A 17,834-nucleotide genomic window follows, 5' to 3' on the forward strand; every position below is an offset into this window, starting at 1 on the left:
ATGTTAGCTAGCGAGCTAACCAGCGAACTTTAGCTAGCTAGTTCACAGTACGCTTTAACTTGCAATGAAAATGACTTCATGGCAAAATTTGAAATGTAAAATATCTGAAAATGTAGTTAGCTCGACACTCTTACATGGAACACTTCTCCCTTTCTGTCATGGATGCCATGTCCCCCTTAGTTTTAAGATGTAATCCGGAGACAGGTGGTGACAGGTGATTTATACAACAGCATTCTGTGTTCTCTTCTCGACTCCCCCTGCATTTGCAATCAAATGCCTAAGTTTGGTCTGCCATGTAGCACTCCTTAGCTATCATACTCTGCTTCCACCGGGCATTCCACTGATTTCAAAACCCGGTCCCCCAGAAAGTGGAGCTCTATCTTTAAAAAGAAAATGCACGTTAGAAAGGATTATCTACAAACACTGAGCAGCTCATTATAGACAGAAGAAGAGTGCTACATGGCAGACCAATCCGAACTCATCTCTTGACATAACCATTATCTCAGCCAATCATGGCCAGCGAGAAGGTTCCTGCTTTTTTTCCGTGGCTGAACCAACTAGGCTCGTAATTTAATGATTTTATTTGTATTTACAGATGTAATACAAGTTTGTTATTAAGGCACATGAAAGTTCACATGTTCCAGAAGGCATTTCTAACAAAAATTCATTTTGATTAAAAAAACATTTATTTTACATTCAAATGCCTCTCCTGTGAAGTTGTGACCTGTGACATATGCCTAGTTTCCTGAAACAAGTCACATATTTATTGCACCTTTATTTATATGAATTATTTATATGAACTTTAGTCATCTTAAATATTCCCATTAAAGGTGAGCACAGTCACGTATATTTGCCTCTGGCCCATGAATGTTTACCTTGTAACATCATAGTCTTTTGTCTTGAAAAATATTTCAACAATGAAAAACTAGGCTATAATGAGATAAACAAACATGCATACTTGTGCAGACCAGGTGGGTACTGAAGTGGAGGAAATTCCTCTCGAAGTATGAGATTCTTTAAATCCTCCGAGGAGCAGTGACCAAAAATCTTGCGGACATTTTAGGAATGTGGCAATCCGCTCAAAACAGAATAAAATATATTAAATTATGTTTTCGTTGAACAAGCTGGCTGTTCTGACCAAAATCAAACTCTGTTGGCCTGACTGGATTCGGAGTGCTTCCAAATCTATATCCCTTTGTCACGCTCCCAGCTCCATCTCTTTTAACTGAATGGCATGCGTACGTTCTTCTTGTTGTAGTCTGGCTGCATATTCTCGTTCTTTGGCTGCATGTTCATCTGGTCTTTCCCTGTTCTCCAACTCTATTGCTCCAACTTTGCCTTTAGTTCTAACTCTTGGTTCAACCCGCAGCAGTTTAATCAAAGTCTGTCAAGTAGAAGAACCCAAAGGACAAAACTGTAAATAAAGAGTGAAAACAGAAGGTGAAAGTAAACTAGTAAAATGATTTTACTAGCGAATGTGAAAACCAAGATGGAAGGGTGCTAAAATGCCTCTAACTCAGGGGTGGGCAGTTCCTCGAGGGCTTGATTGGTGTCACAGTTTTGCCCCAGCCCCAGCTAACTCACCTGACTCCAATACTAATTGGAGCACTTGGTCATTTTGAGGAAACATTGGAAAAAATGCTTACATGGAGCGCTTTTGATTTTCTTGTGACAGCTAATGGCATTAAAGACGAAAGTGCCAACATTCCTTAGTGTGATGGGAGCTAAAACGTTTAGCTTGCTAAGTAGCTTGGTCCAGCCTGAGAAAGCAGGTGACCAGTCATTTGTGGACATTGTGAAAACCTTGGAATGACATTTTTCCCCAAGCCTCTTCTAATCCTAGAGAGATTCAGGTTTCACAAATGGAACCAAGAGGAGGGTGAATCCATTGTCCAATATGTTGCAGTACTAAAGAGTGAGCGTGAGAGGTTCTATTTCTGGCACCACACTCCTAGGGTCCTCACCTTCTCCCTGTAGGCTGTCTCGTCATTGTTGGTAATCAGGCCTACTAATATACAGTATATATTTACAAAAAATATATATGGAGGATTGGAAATCATGCAGGCAATTACATTGATGGAAGCTACAATCTATCTGCAATATTAAAGCTGATCTACCCAAAAAACAAAAAAATTATCAAAACATTATTTTTCAACTTCAAAACCCCCACCTAAAAACAGTGACTGAAGCTATCTAAATAAGTTAATGCTCTCTTTGTATCAAAAGGTGTGACTCCTTGCAAAAATGTCAAAACATATTTTTTTTCACTTTGTCATTATGGTGTATTATGTGTAGATTGATTTGGAAAAAAAAGTAATTGAATCAATTTTAGAATAAGGCTGTAACATAACAACATGTGGAAAAAGTCAATGGGTCTGAATACTTTCAGAATGCACTGTACAGGCTTATATATAGATGTCCTAGTGTACCTATTTCAGGTAATACATTCAATGCAGTATTAGCCATATATTTAGCTAATGAATGATGGGTTATGTGTAATAAGCTTCTAACTTATAGCCTCTGTCTCTTGCGCAATACGCAACTGTGCTCCGCTGGCCTCTCTCTGTAAAATAGGCACCGTAGCTCTTAAGTCCCATGCAGGAAAAGCTAGACTAGAACTCCTTGCTGTAAAAAAATTTTTTTTTGGCATTTTTTAGACTATTTCAAGAGGGATGCAAGCTCTTGTTTGGTGAATGTTTGAAAGAAGAATGAACACGCGATGGCGGTTCGGCTATAGCAATGTTTTATTCAGACACATAACCATTCAATCCTCATGAAGAGAAGTGAAAGCCTTCTTTATCTCATTCTAGTCCTATATTATTCAAACATATCATTAGAATGATGAAGATAAGGACAACACAACTTATTTCATTTAACTGTTGAAAGAGAGGAAGGAATGGAGCATCGCTAGAGAGAGAAAGAGGTGGTAGGCTAATAACATTAGGGGAAATATTAAACATTTAAATCAAATTAGCTAGCCTATACTTGTAACTTTGTAGGCTGCATGTGCTGCACCATATCATGGTTTGAACAAGGTGTGTAATTCCTGTCCATTTAATATATTATAATACAATAAAGTAATACAGGTCACACTCAAAAAGATTACTGGAGCTTGTTTAATTTATTTACCCGTAGCATAGCTACATTTGTGTGCTTTTATCGTTTTCTGTCTCATAAAAGTGTTGAATACAGTGTCGACAGTGTTGAGTAAGAACTTGAACATGAACTCACTCATTAAAACAGCAGCTCTTTGCTGTATTCATTTACAGTTTCTTTCTACTCATAGTTTTAAACGTTTTGAAATCTCACAGTATCAAATGTCATTGAAAATAAGAATATGATCTTAACTGACTTGCCTGGTTAAATAAAGGTAAAAATAAAAATGATTTTATGGCTGCTATGTTTCTTTTATGGCTGCTATGTTTCTTTTATGGCTGCTATGTTTCTTTTATGGCTGCTATGTTTCTTTTATGGCTGCTATGTTTCTTTTATGGCTGCTATATTTCTTTTATGGCTGCTATGTTTCTTTTATGGCTGCTATGTTTCTTTTATGGCTGCTATGTTTCTTTTATGGCTGCTATGTTTCTTTTATGGCTGCTATGTTACTGCAGACTGTTACTGTAAGCATAGAGGGCACGTGATTTGTTCGCTAGGCCCGCCGGGAATGCAGAGTTTGTTCCTTCATCCACATGAAATGGTTCAAAATGGCAACAGCTTTTTTTTACAGAAATGTTTGCCGATCGCCTAGGAATACCTTGTCGATCGGTCGCGATCGACCGGTTGGCGACTAATAGAGTGAAGTTCAATCTCGTGCTTCTCTCTGTGGGTGATATTTGTGCACAACGGTCCTGGGGAGCTGTGTGGCAGTCTCTTGCTACTGCGTGTATGAGCAATCGCTATGTCGCTCTGGATAGAAGCGTCGGTTAAATTACTCAAATGTAAAAACCTCTTAAACGACTCGAAGAGTAAATCTAAAGTGTTCACAAAACAGAAGTGCAACTTTTGCAAGCATGCAGTGGAGTCCTTAGGCCATGTGATTGATGCTGACGTTCTCAACACAGCTCCATCGAAAGTGACAGTCATTGCAGAGGGACCTGCTCCCGAGAATGTAAGCCATCTGCGGTCTTTCCTGGGCCTCCTGAACTACTACGGAAGTTCATCAAAAAGCTGGCGAAGCAGCAAAGGCAGTGTTGATTGATAAGGTGTTGATTCACTTCAACCCATCCAATTCAACTGGCCTGTGACACTTCCCCCAAGGACTGAAATATCCGCAGATTGAGAAAGAAACGTTGGGTATTATCTTCAGGACTAAAAATTCCACACCTACCTGTTCGGATGGAGGTTCACCTTGCTGACAGAACCTCGTCCCCTGACCTTTTTTTCCGCACTCTGGCAGCACGCTGAGTGCTCACAGCTATGACATCAGGTAAAGGAAGGCCTGAAGCGCATGCCAATGCTGACAATTTGTCATGGCTTCCCCTCCAGGACAAGTCTCTGAATGTCTTTGAGTGGCCCAGCCAGAGCCAGGACTTTTTAGAATAAGGCTGTAACTTAACAATGTGAGAAAAGTAAAGCGGTCTGATTGCTTTCCGAATGCGCTGTATAACTCCCTGCCACCGAAGCTGTAAGAAAGAGAGAACTCATAGAGAAATCCCTGAGCAATCGAGGACGGGTCTTCTTCAAAACTACACTGATGTCAACTCAGATCTATATGATGTCAATGCAGAAAAATATTCTATAACCCTTTTTGTTGAAAATCTACAGTGAATCAATAAACCACAAATGAGCGTAAAATACAGGAATCATATTTATTATTTCTTTGCAATTACATTCAGGACCAAGGACAACACAGCTCAACAGCATTCCACATTCTGTGAAAAAACTGTAAATCTGTCCCCATGAAGCTATGTCCAACCAACAGCTCACTAAGATCACACAGTCATCTCACTGCTGACCACTGATTGGCTTTTCAAAGCATCATGATACTGCTATGTTTATAAAGAAGTGGGAAGGTGGTAATTACCAGTTGTGAAGTCGTAAATATCAGTTGAATGCATTCACATGCTTTCAACTTGTTGAGAAACTCAGATTGGCTAATGGCCAACAGGCTGTGTCAACCATAAACTGTAAGTACAGCTATCATGTTTGTACAAAAATACATATTCTATGACCCTCTTTGGTGAAAATCTACAGTGAATCAGTAACCAACCACAAATGAGTGTAAATACAGGAATCATATTTATTCTTTCTTTGCTCAATAGCATTTCACATTCTGTGAATGATGTAAATCTGTCCCCATGAAGCTATGTACAACCAAAAGCTCACTAAGATCACACAGTCATCTCACTGCTGACCACTGATTGGCTTTTCAAAGCATGATGATAACTCCTACAGCCCCGCTGTATTGTCTCTGGTACAGTAGGCCTAACTATCTCAGTGTATCAGAAGTCTTTTATCACATTCCGTATTAACCAGTGCTGCCCACTGCACTCCTGAATGATGAGTTGGTAGAAAGTGTCCTCCCCTGGAGTAATCTCCAGACATCTCTTTGTCTGTCTGTTCTGGATGGATTTTCCCTGTAAAACACAGCAAACATTCCACTGTACAACATCACACTAAAGTCAAAGGCATCTCCCATTTTTCCAACAGTTTAGAAGCATCAATTTCCCTATTTCATGTTGGAGTGCTTACCTGTTGAAATTCCCAGAGCATGTGGAATCCCTTCTGCTTGGCCTCCTTGCAATCATACAGTCCTGGGGTTTGAGTGCCAATGTCCATCAAACAGCGATTACTGTTGTACTTGTGAGACTTGATGCCTCCAATGTAGATCTCCCCGCTGGCTCGATAATAACAGTTCTGGACAGAGAGGATAGATATTTAGGCTTTTCTGTATCTTTGGTATTGACAGTACTTTACATTGTGGTATGGGTTGAATCCCGGCTCTGCTATGGGATGGACCATATTATACAATTGGCTACATTCTAAAATACCAAGCAATAATTATACAAACCTGTGGACCAAAATAATGACATCCATATAAAATAGGTGTGTTCCCCGGAACTGGGCCTTGATCTATACAGAGATCCGTCTTCAGGTCATTGACCAGCTGTTGATTGTATGGACACAGATTAAACAATTATAAAAGTGCACATTCCTATCCTGATAATGAGTTGGAATTATGACCCTGCATCCAATTGAAGAAGTAATTATATGCACCAAACACACTTGGTGAGGAAATAATTCCAAAACAACAGTAACATTTTAGCATCACTCACAGCTCCATAACCAAGCAAGTCACCCAGGAGGTCTAACATTGGATACACATTGTCCAGATACCACTGGAAGGGTTTGCAGTTCAGACTCTTTCTCAACTTCTTCCTCTCTGAAACATCCCCAATGTCTATGCCGTGATCCTGTGGTGAGAAAGAGGAAGATTCCTAATTCAGAATCACAGGCTGTATGAGCAATCCTTGATGTTGGCTTACCACCATCATTTTACATAGATCCTATGATCTTTATTATGGCATTGAGTAATAGCATATATTTATAATATTGACTGTCTAGTCTACTTATTTTCAAACACAAAGCATGCATAACAGCGATGATTGTTATTCCATAGGAGCAGCTGACAAAACCTACTTTTTGAATGGTTTGTTGTGTACAGTACCTTCAGTGGGAGGTTCCAGGCGATGTTGACATTATGTTTGTATTCATCCATCCAGACCTCAGCCACTCTCAGAGCATTCCTCTTCATTGTAATGCTCAGGTCTGGGAGATAGGGTTTATGGGCCCTCTCGATGTGGGCTATTTTAGAACAAGGTATGACCTCGACACTTCCACCACACAGCCACACCTAGACACACCAAACACCAAGAGACAAGTACGGGTTTATAGATATGGACTGAAGTGTCTGGATGTTGGACGTAGATTTGTTTGTTCAAACTGAACGACTCAAGAACAGAAAGCAATTCTGCAAACACAAGTCTGCTTTGATTTCCAACATTCATTCATAAACTGTAGCAGAGGGGCTTACCTGGATGCCCAGTTCAACATTTTCACCTCCATAGATCTTCATACCACCATCCAGAGCACCAATTTCCCCAAAGAACAGGCGATCAACCACTAGTATGCCCATAATGGAGGGGCTCCTGACAAACATACACAACAAATCATGGTCATTTCTAAAATGGGAGATGTGACATTCATTTTAATGAATAGATAACGCAAAATAACAATACAGGTGTAAATATTAGGTAAGATTTTCCTCCCAATGCTGTGGTTTCCATTTCGGCTATTCAAACAGACTTGTGAAACAGGACATTCCTTTGTTGATGAAATCACAAACAACTCACTTTCCTGGCTGTGTCTCGTCTTTTAAGGCATACCACTCAGGTCTGAAGGACTCGTACATACACCACAGGGCCCAGTCAAAGGCATCTGCAGCAGGCCAATAACGCGTGACTGTCAAGTCATCGAAATGGACTTTGTCAAACACCGGTGTCAACACCAACGTGCGGTCCTCCTTTATCCGAGCTAACAGAGGCTCCGCCCTGTTCACAGAAACACAGTGAAAACATTGCGTTAAAGGAGACAAAAAAATATCACTGATTGTCTTTATAATATAAACCATTCAGACTACCATTCCACGTGGACTTCTATGTGGGCATCCAAGATGGCCACCACGTCTCCTTCAGCTTCCCTCCACCCTGAGAGGCGGGCCTGTGTGAGACCGAGCTGCTCCAGGTGTCTCACTCTCTTCAACAGGCCCGGACGCTCTTCATCGATGAATCTGATGTAGGCATCCAACTTCTCCTTTAGGTCCTCTGGGAAAGCAGACACTTGCAAATCATTGGTACACAACAAAAGTTGAAAGCCACACTTGAGTTCAAATATACTTTCAAATGTTTGTAGAGAGCATAGACAAATTAGGCGAACCATTGGAGCTGTGGTCATCCACCAGTATGATGTCTTTAAGCAGGCGTTGGGGGGTCTTGTCTATGATGCTGCGGACAGCTCTCTTGATGATTGACAGGGCCTCGTCCAAGTAGATCAACACCACGCTGATGGTGGGCAGGTCATGGGGGTACTGGTGATTAGCACACCTGACAGACACAACAAAAACATTTGGTCCACCTCATATCATTCAGTCACTTCACCAAAGCTGCTGTTTCACTCTTAAAGTTAGTACATTTCAGTGTCATTCGTCAAATTGCATTAAAAGGGCTGGAGAAGGAATTGACCTCGGATGAGCGCAATGGAACAGACTGGTTAGAATTCAGAAGTCTTGAGTTATCCATCATTTTCTGTGTAGAGGTGGCATAGAGATGAGCAAAAGTATTTACTTAGGATCGCGAGTATCAGGGATTTCCCTGTTCAGGGGTAGTCTGTCACTCAGGAAGGCGTTGTATCCATACATCTGAAACAACCCTTCTGCCTCTTTCTGCTCCTCCTCTGAGAGCTCATCACCCCAGGTTGTAAACAGAGCTGAGTTGGGGTACAACTTCTTCACCACCTTCCTCTCCTTCTTGACCTCGGTAGCCTTCACAGCCTGCCCCTCTTTCAGACTGATCCTGTTGTTGACTGACTTCACTGTGGACACAAGACAGCTGCTCATCAAACTGACATTAATTGGTTGTTGCTGTGTATTTCAGATAGTTTAAGGCTGCCAGAATCAATTAAAGTCACTCGTTTTGATACACACAGATTATGACCTCATTTACATAGCTACTGTTTGCATTTGATTTTTTAAAAGTTGATTAATAAGGTTTGTTCTGCCTTGGAGGATTACCTTGAAGTAGCTGTTTGGCACACAGAAGTTGTTAGATCTAAATGTAACACATTTTGTACATCAAACAACAGTATGCAGGATTAAAGAACATTCTAAAATGATTTTTGGCCATATTTTATTGGTTTTTATCTAATCCTTTATTTGTTTATTTAAAGCCTTTATTTAATTGAGACCAAATGTGACCGACAGCCTCAATTCAGTTTTATGTTGTAAATGATTTTAGTGTGTTTTTTACATGAGAAAAAAGTAGAGACTCAGAGCTAGAAAATGGTATTTCATACACTGCAGTTGAGGAACAATGCGAAAGTAATTCTGCATTGAAAGTTGATCACTTTGTTGTACCTGTAGTATGAACCTGTAGGTAGATAAAGCTAATAACTAGGTTCAATGTTAGATAGCTAATATTAGGCCATAACTAGCAATGCAAATGGATTTCTGATTTGAATAATATTTCAACACAGATCACACACGTAATGTTAGCTAGCGATCCAGCAAGCTAACATTCGCTAGCTAGCTGTATGCTTTAACTTGCAATGAAAACAACTTTGACAAAATGTGAAAATTAGAATATCTGAAAATGTAGCATGACTTTTACTCATATACATGGATGAACGCTTAATAACAATAATAATATATGCCATTTAGCAGACGCTTTTATCCAAAGCAACTTACAGTCATGTGTGCATACATTCTACGTATGGGTGGTCCCGGGGATCGAACCCACTACCCTGGCGTTACAAGCGCCATGCTCTACCAACTGAGCTACAGAAGGACCACCCACGGCAGACTGGAACCGTTGAACTCCAGTTTGATTGTAGCTACATTTTATTTGGCCAGCATTGTGGCAAGTCATTTCATTTCATATTGACTGTGGCATGGCCAGAAAATAGCCCATCACTTTTTCCAAGTGATCTGTCGATAGCGCCTGCTTAATTCAGGGCATCAATGTTGTTAAGAAAAGCAGCAAAACTTTTGTAGTTCTCTATGGCTAACGTTGCATCTTTCAAAAACAGCGCGGTAGAAAGGACTATCAACACATACTGAGCAGTTTATGTTATAGACAGAAGCATGCTACATGGCAGACCAATCCAAATTCATCTTCCGGAATGTCCAGCCCATTCATTATCTCAGCCAATAATGGCTAGCAGGAAAGTTTCTGTCTTTTTCCATGGTTAAACCAACTAGTCTCGTAATTTAACCTCTTGCTCCTACCTGGCACGCAGGCGTCCCATCTAGAGCTCTGGAAATGCAAATGCGCTACGCTAAATGCTAATAGTATTAGTTAAAACTCAAACGTTCATTAAAATACACATGCAGGGTATTGAATTAGAGCTACACTCGTTGAGAATCCAGGCAACAAGTCAGATTTTTAAAATGCTTTTCGGCAAAAGCATGAGAAGCTATTATCTGATAGCATGTAACACCCCAAAAGACCCGCAGGGGACGTAAACAAAATAATTAGCATATTCGGCGCTACACAAACCGCACAATAAAATATAAAACATTCATTACCTTTGACCATCTTCTTTGTTGGCACTCCTAGATGTCCCATAATCACTATTGGGTCTTTTTTTCCGATTAAATCGGTCCATATATAGCCTAGATATCGATCTATGAAGACTGTGTGATAAACGGAAGAAAATAGCGTTTCATAACGTAACGTCATTTTTTAAAATTCAAAAAGTCGACGATAAACTTTCACAAAACACTTCAAAATACTTTTGTAATGCAACTTTAGGTATTAGTACACGTCAATAAGCGATAAAATTCATCAGGAGGCGATGCAAATTCTATAGGTGTCCGTCTCGAAAAAATGTCTGGAGAGAGCTCGACCAAAACATCCGGTCAGAGACCGGAGGGAATCGGTTCCCTTGTGTCGGTTTGACCAAGAATCAAAGCCGAATCAAATGACAAGACTCTAGACATCGTGTGGAAGCTGTATGCACTGCAACCTCGGCCTCATTTAATTCGGTTCACTTTGAACAATTCCTGGAAGTAGCGCAAGGATATTTATTTCCATTTTCAGTGATCAGATTTTCCTGCACTTTTCGATGAAACGCACGTTTTGTTATAGTCACAGCCGTGATTTAACCAGTTTTATAAACGTCTGAGTGTTTTCTATCCACACATACTAATCATATGCATATACTATATTCCTGGCCTGAGTAGCAGGGCGCTGAAATGTTGCACGATTTTTAACAGAATGTTCGAAAAAGTAGAGGGTCGACTTAAGAGGTTAAATGTCTTACGGATGGAATACAAGTCTGTTATTAACGCACATGAAAGTTCACATTCCAGGAGGCATTTCTGCCACAAAACACATTTTTATAAAAAAAATTATCTTTACTTTCAAAGATACATTTTCCCTTTCACAATCATCCATGTGACCTGTGAAATAACTTTTTGGGGGATCAACTCTAGATGTCGGCTCATGCTAGACTCAAATTGGTTCTCAATTAAAGTGTTTAACAGTGGCAGCCTGTAGTATGTGTGTTGAGAATCTTGGTGTCATTGTTGGATAGAGACTAAGAGTGAAGAGTAATAGTTGAGCATTTTATTTATGTTATTCAATTCAAATTTGTTTTTTTCAAATTACAGGAGACGGAAGACGTATATTATAATTTGATTTCTTGGTTTTAGAACTTTAAGTTATGCAACCTAACTTAATTAAGTAAATAAAACAAGTGTCAATTTTTTTGTATTATTTGTAAACTCACGTTCCCTTTATCTAATATTAGGTTCTGGTTGAAGATCTGATAATATTCAGTATCAAAAAATGCAAAATAGAGAATATCTGAAAGGGGGGCAATACTTTTTCACAGCACTTTTAGATTTAGGAGATTGATACCCACCCAGCTTCTCAATGTGAGCCTCCATCTTCTCCAGCCTCTTGAGCATGTCCTGACCCCTGACCGAGTCATTCTGATGGGCCCTCTGCAGTCTTTCCCCATGAGAATGAACCTCCCGCTTAATGGATGTGATGTAGAGTATTCCAGTGCCCAAGGCCAGCAAAGAAGCCAGCCCTCGAACCCAGCTTCGCCTCCTCGTCCCTCTGCGTGTGAGTGCCACAGCCTGGGGATACAAACAGGATTTCCTTCCTCTCTCACTGAGATCCAGGCTCGCCTGAAAGGAGGGAGGGGTGATGTAATAGAACGTTCCAAGTGAAGAAAAGAAAAGAGCAGTCGCAGATAATCAATCAAAAATCTATTTGTTTTACTAAACAGAGAAAGACCTCCAGCACAGAAGCAGAGAACATGTCTAACTGGCCTTTGCTGGAAACATCCTTGTATCCTAATCAGGATGCAACATCTGTACATATCAGCCCGAGGCTTGTGGGATGTCAAAAGGCAGAGACTTTGTCAGCTGCTACAGAATCACAGTGTTTCCTACAATAATAATCAGTGTATCTGCTGTCCTTGTACCTCCAGTCTGCCGTCAACCATATCAGCAGTTACGAGTTTAATCCATAACATACAGCCTCTAGTCTAGTGACCATCAACCCAAGTGTTACAATCAGAACACTGGAATTCAACAAACTCTAAATTAAATATGTGACCGACCAGCTCGATTCGGTCTTATGTAGCAAAATGTGAAATTGTTTTTTTTTACTTTAGATAAAAGTAGACTTGGAGCTAGAAAATGGTATATCATACACACAAGTTGAGAAACAATGGAAAAGTAATTCTGCTTTGAAAGTTGATAAGCTTGTAACCCCAGTTTTGAGAAAATGGTCGTGGAATGTTTTGTTACACCTACTGGAGCTCTTCTGTGAAAAGAGTCAAAGGGTAATGAATACTTTCTGAATGCACTGTAAAGGTTGGAATTATGGTTCATTGTTTAGCTAGCTAGTGACATGTCTAAACAAAAAACGAATGATTACATGAACCATCAATTTAGCCAGGTGTATCTGGGGTTGATGACAGCCATCTATTGTATATTATTAACATATGTACATGTCTAGGCAATAGTGACCCATCCACTTAGTTAGATGTCTCTGGAGAGACTTGAAAATAGATGTGCAGTGACACTCCCCATCCAACCTGACAGAACTTGAGAGGATCTGCAGAAAAGAATGGGAGAAACTCCCGAGGTACAGGTGTGCCAAGCTTGAAGCGTCATACCCAAGACGACTTGAGACTGTAGTCACTGCCAAATGTGCTTCAACAAAGTACTGAGTAAAGGGTCTGAATAATTATGTATATGTGATATTTCAGTTTTTCATTTGTTATACATTTGCCCCCCAATTTTTTTTTTTTTAATGATTTTGCTTTTTCATTTAGAATAAGGCTGTAACGTAACAAAATATGTAAAAAGTCAATGGGTCTGAATACTTTCCAAATGCACTGTACAGGCTTATACAGTGGGGCAAAAAAGTATTTAGTCAGCCACCAATTGTGCAAGTTCTCCCACTTAAAAAGATGAGAGAGGCCTGTAATTTTCATCATAGGTACACTTCAACTATGACAGACAAAATGAGAAAACAAAATCCAGAAAATCACATTGTAGGAATTTAAATTAATTTAATGCAAATTATGGTGGTAAAAAAGTATTTGGAAAATAACAAAAGTCTATCTCAATACTTTGTTATATACCCTTTGTTGGCAATGACAGAGGTCAAACGTTTTCTGTAGGTCTTCACAAGGTTTTCACACACTGTTGCTGGCATTTTGGCCCATTCCTCCATGCAGATCTCCTCTAGAGCAGTGATGTTTTGGGGCTGTTGCTGGGCAACACAGACTTTCAACTCCCTCTAAAGATTTTCTATGGGGTTGAGATCTGGAGACTGGCTCGTCCACTCCAGGACCTTGAAATGCTTCTTACGAAGTCACTCCTTCGTTGCCCGGGCGGTGTGTTTGGGATCATTGTCATGCTGAAAGACCCAGCCACGTTTCAAGTCGCTCTGGATAAGAGCGTCTGCTAAATGACTTAAATGTAAATGTAAATGTTTCATCTTCAATGCCCTTGCTGATGGAAGGAGGTTTTCACTCAAAATCTCACGATACATGGCCCCATTCATTCTTTCCTTTACATGGATCAGTCGTCCTGGTCCCTTTGCAGAAAAACAGCCCCAAAGCATGATGTTTCCACCCCCATGCTTCACAGTAGGTATGGTGTTCTTTGGATGCAACTCAGCATTATTTGTCCTCCAAACACGACGAGTTGGGTTTTTAACAAAAAGTTATATTTTGGTTTCATCTGACCATATGACATTCTCCCAATCTTCTTATGGATCATCCAAATGCTCTCTAGCAAACTTCACACGGGCCTGGACATGTACTGGCTTAAGCAGGGGGACACGTCTGGCACTGCAGGATTTGAGTCCCTGGCAGCGTAGTGTGTTACTGATGGTAGGCTTTGTTACTTTGGTCCCAGCTCTCTGCAGGTCATTCACTAGGTCCCCCCGTGTGGTTCTGGGATTTTTGCTCACCGTTCTTGTGATCATTTTGACCCAACGGGGTGAGATCTTGTGTGGAGACCCAGATCGAGGGATATTATCAGTGGTCTTGTATGTCTTCCATTTCCTAATATTTGCTCCCACAGTTTATTTCTTCAAACCAAGCTGCTTACCTATTGCAGATTCAGTCTTTCCCCCTCATTTTGTCTGTCATAGTTGACGTGTACCTATGATGAAAATTACAGACCTCTCTCATCTTTTTAAGTGGGAGAACTTGCACAATTGGTGGCTGACTAAATACTTTTTTGCCCCACTGTATATAGATGTCCAAGCGAACCTATTTCAGGTAATACATTCAATGCAGTATTGGCCATATATTTAGCTAATTAATGATGGGTTATGAGTAATAAGCTTCAAACGTATAGCCTCTGTCTCTTGCGCAATACGCACCGGTGCTCCGCTGGCCTCTCTCTGTAAAATAGGCACCGTAGCTCTTGGAGTCCAATGCAGGAAAAGCTAGACTAGAACTCCGAGCTGGATTTTTCTTTTGTGCATTTTTTATAGCAATAGACTATTTCAAGACGGATGCAAGCTCTTGTTTGGTGAATGTTTGAAAGAAGAACGAACACGCGATGGCGGTTCGGCTATAGTTATTATTTATTCAGACACATAACCATTCAATCCTCATGAAGAGAAGTGAAAGCCTTCTTTATCTCATTCTAGTCCTATATTATTCAAGCATATCATTAGAATGATGAAGATAAGGACAACACAACTTATTTCATTTAACTGTTGAAAGAGAGGAAGGAATGGAGCATCGCTAGAGAGAGAAAGAGGTGGTAGGCTAATAACATTAGGGGAAATATTAAACATTTAAATCAAATTAGCTAGCCTATACTTGTAACTTTGTAGGCTGCATGTGCTGCACCATATCATGGTTTGAACACGGTGTGTAATTCCTGTCCATTTAATATATTATAATACAATAAAGTAATACAGGTCACACTCAAAAAGATTACTGGAGCTTGTTTAATTTATTTACCCGTAGCATAGCTACATCTGTGTGCTTTTATCGTTTTCTGTCTCATAAAAGTGTTGAATAGAGTGCTGACAGTGTTGAGTAAGAACTTGAACATGAACTCACTCATTAAAACAGCAGCTCTTTGCTGTATTCGTTGACAGTCTCTCTGTAGTTATAGTTTTAAACGTTTTGAAATCTCACAGTATCAACGTTGTGTGGCTTTCTTTTATGGCTGCTATGTTTCTTTTATGGCTGCTATATTTCTTTTATGGCTGCTATGTTTCTTTTATGGCTGCTTTGTTTCTTTTATGGCTGCTATGTTTCTTTTATGGCTGCTTTGTTTCTTTTATGGCTGCTATGTTTCTTTTATGGCAGCTATGTTTCTTTTATGGCTGCTATGTTTCTTTTATGGCTGCTATGTTTCTTTTTTGGCTGCTATATTTCTTTTATGGCTGCTTTGTTTCTTTTATGGCTGCTATGTTTCTTTTATGGCTGCTTTGTTTCTTTTATGGCTGCTATGTTTCTTTTATGGCTGCTATATTTCTTTTATGGCTGCTATGTTTCTTTTATGGCTGCTATATTTCTTTTATGGCTGCTATATTTCTTTTATGGCTGCTTTGTTTCTTTTATGGCTGCTATATTTCTTTTATGGCTGCTATGTTTCTTTTATGGCTGCTTTGTTTCTTTTATGGCTGCTATGTTTCTTTTATGGCTGCTATATTTCTTTTATGGCTGCTATATTTCTTTTATGGCTGCTTTGTTTCTTTTATGGCTGCTATGTTTCTTTTATGGCTGCTATGTTTCTTTTATGGCTGCTTTGTTTCTTTTATGGCTGCTATGTTTCTTTTATGGCTGCTTTGTTTCTTTTATGGCTGCTTTGTTTCTTTGATGGCTGCTATATTTCTTTTATGGCTGCTATGTTTCTTTTATGGCTGCTTTGTTTCTTTTATGGCTGCTATATTTATTTTATGGCTGCTATGTTTCTTTTATGGCTGCTTTGTTTCTTTTATGGCTGCTTTGTTTCTTTTATGGCTGCTTTGTTTCTTTTATGGCTGCTATGTTTCTTTTATGGCTGCTTTGTTTCTTTTATGGCTGCTTTGTTTCTTTGATGGCTGCTATATTTCTTTTATGGCTGCTATGTTTCTTTTATGGCTGCTTTGTTTCTTTTATGGCTGCTATATTTATTTTATGGCTGCTATGTTTCTTTTATGGCTGCTTTGTTTCTTTTATGGCTGCTTTGTTTCTTTTATGGCTGCTATGTTTCTTTTATGGCTGCTATGTTTCTTTTATGGCTGCTATGTTTCTTTTATGGCTGCTATGTTTCTTTTATGGCTGCTATGTTTCTTTTATGGCTGCTATGTTTCTTTTATGGCTGCTTTGTTTCTTTTATGGCTGCTATATTTATTTTATGGCTGCTATGTTTCTTTTATGGCTGCTTTGTTTCTTTTATGGCTGCTATATTTCTTTTATGGCTGCTATGTTTCTTTTATGGCTGCTTTGTTTCTTTTATGGCTGCTATGTTTCTTTTATGGCTGCTATGTTTCTTTTATGGCTGCTATGTTTCTTTTATGGCTGCTATGTTTCTTTTATGGCTGCTATGTTTCTTTTATGGCTGCTATGTTTCTTTTTTGGCTGCTATATTTCTTTTATGGCTGCTTTGTATCTTTTATGGCTGCTATATTTCTTTTATGGCTGCTTTGTTTCTTTTATGGCTGCTATGTTTATTTTATGGCTGCTTTGTTTCTTTTATGGCTGCTATGTTTCTTTTATGGCTGCTATATTTCTTTTATGTCTGCTTTGTTTCTTTTATGGCTGCTTTGTTTCTTTTATGGCTGCTTTGTTTCTTTTATGGCTGCTATGTTTCTTTTATGGCTGCTATATTTCTTTTATGGCTGCTATGTTTCTTTTATGGCTGCTATGTTTCTTTTATGGCTGCTATGTTTCTTTTATGGCTGCTATGTTTCTTTTATGGCTGCTATGTTTCTTTTTTGGCTGCTATATTTCTTTTATGGCTGCTTTGTTTCTTTTATGGCTGCTATATTTCTTTTATGGCTTCTATGTTTCTTTTATGGCTGCTTTGTTTCTTTTATGGCTGCTATATTTATTTTATGGCTGCTATGTTTCTTTTATGGCTGCTTTGTTTCTTTTATGGCTGCTATATTTCTTTTATGGCTGCTATGTTTCTTTTATGGCTGCTATGTTTCTTTTATGGCTGCTTTGTTTCTTTTATGGCTGCTATGTTTCTTTTATGGCTGCTTTGTTACTTTTATGGCTGCTATATTTCTTTTATGGCTGCTATGTTTCTTTTATGGCTGCTATGTTTCTTTTATGGCTGCTATGTTTCTTTTATGGCTGCTATGTTTCTTTTATGGCTGCTATGTTTCTTTTATGGCCGCTATATTTCTTTTATGGCTGCTATGTTTCTTTTATGGCTGCTATGTTTCTTTTATGGCTGCTTTGTTTCTTTTATGGCTGCTATATTTATTTTATGGCTGCTCTGTTTCTTTTATGGCTGCTTTGTTTGTTTTATGGCTGCTATGTTTCTTTTATGGCTGCTATGTTACTGCAGACTGTTACTGTAAGCATAGAGGGCACGTGATTTGTTCTCTAGGCCCGCCGGGAATGCAGAG

At 39.3% G+C, this 17,834-nt stretch overlaps 1 protein-coding gene across 1 annotated transcript; it reads right to left on the reverse strand.

The window, feature by feature from the left end:
* Positions 1 to 4,902: 4,902 nt before the first annotated feature.
* LOC123994498 (probable polypeptide N-acetylgalactosaminyltransferase 8) lies at positions 4,903 to 11,968 on the reverse strand. The gene is made up of 11 exons (XM_046297168.1): positions 11,641 to 11,968; positions 8,343 to 8,589; positions 7,936 to 8,102; positions 7,640 to 7,823; positions 7,353 to 7,550; positions 7,034 to 7,148; positions 6,668 to 6,853; positions 6,276 to 6,413; positions 6,011 to 6,106; positions 5,692 to 5,856; positions 4,903 to 5,576 (listed from the first exon to the last, which is right to left on the reverse strand). The coding sequence occupies exons 1-11, from the start codon at positions 11,684 to 11,686 to the stop codon at positions 5,442 to 5,444; spliced, it is 1,677 nt and encodes a 558-aa protein (XP_046153124.1). The 5' UTR covers positions 11,687 to 11,968; the 3' UTR covers positions 4,903 to 5,441.
* Between the last annotated feature and the right edge of the window lie 5,866 nt (positions 11,969 to 17,834).

The sequence above is a fragment of the Oncorhynchus gorbuscha genome, linkage group LG14, assembly GCF_021184085.1.
Source record: "Oncorhynchus gorbuscha isolate QuinsamMale2020 ecotype Even-year linkage group LG14, OgorEven_v1.0, whole genome shotgun sequence".
Lineage (NCBI taxonomy): Eukaryota > Metazoa > Chordata > Actinopteri > Salmoniformes > Salmonidae > Oncorhynchus > Oncorhynchus gorbuscha.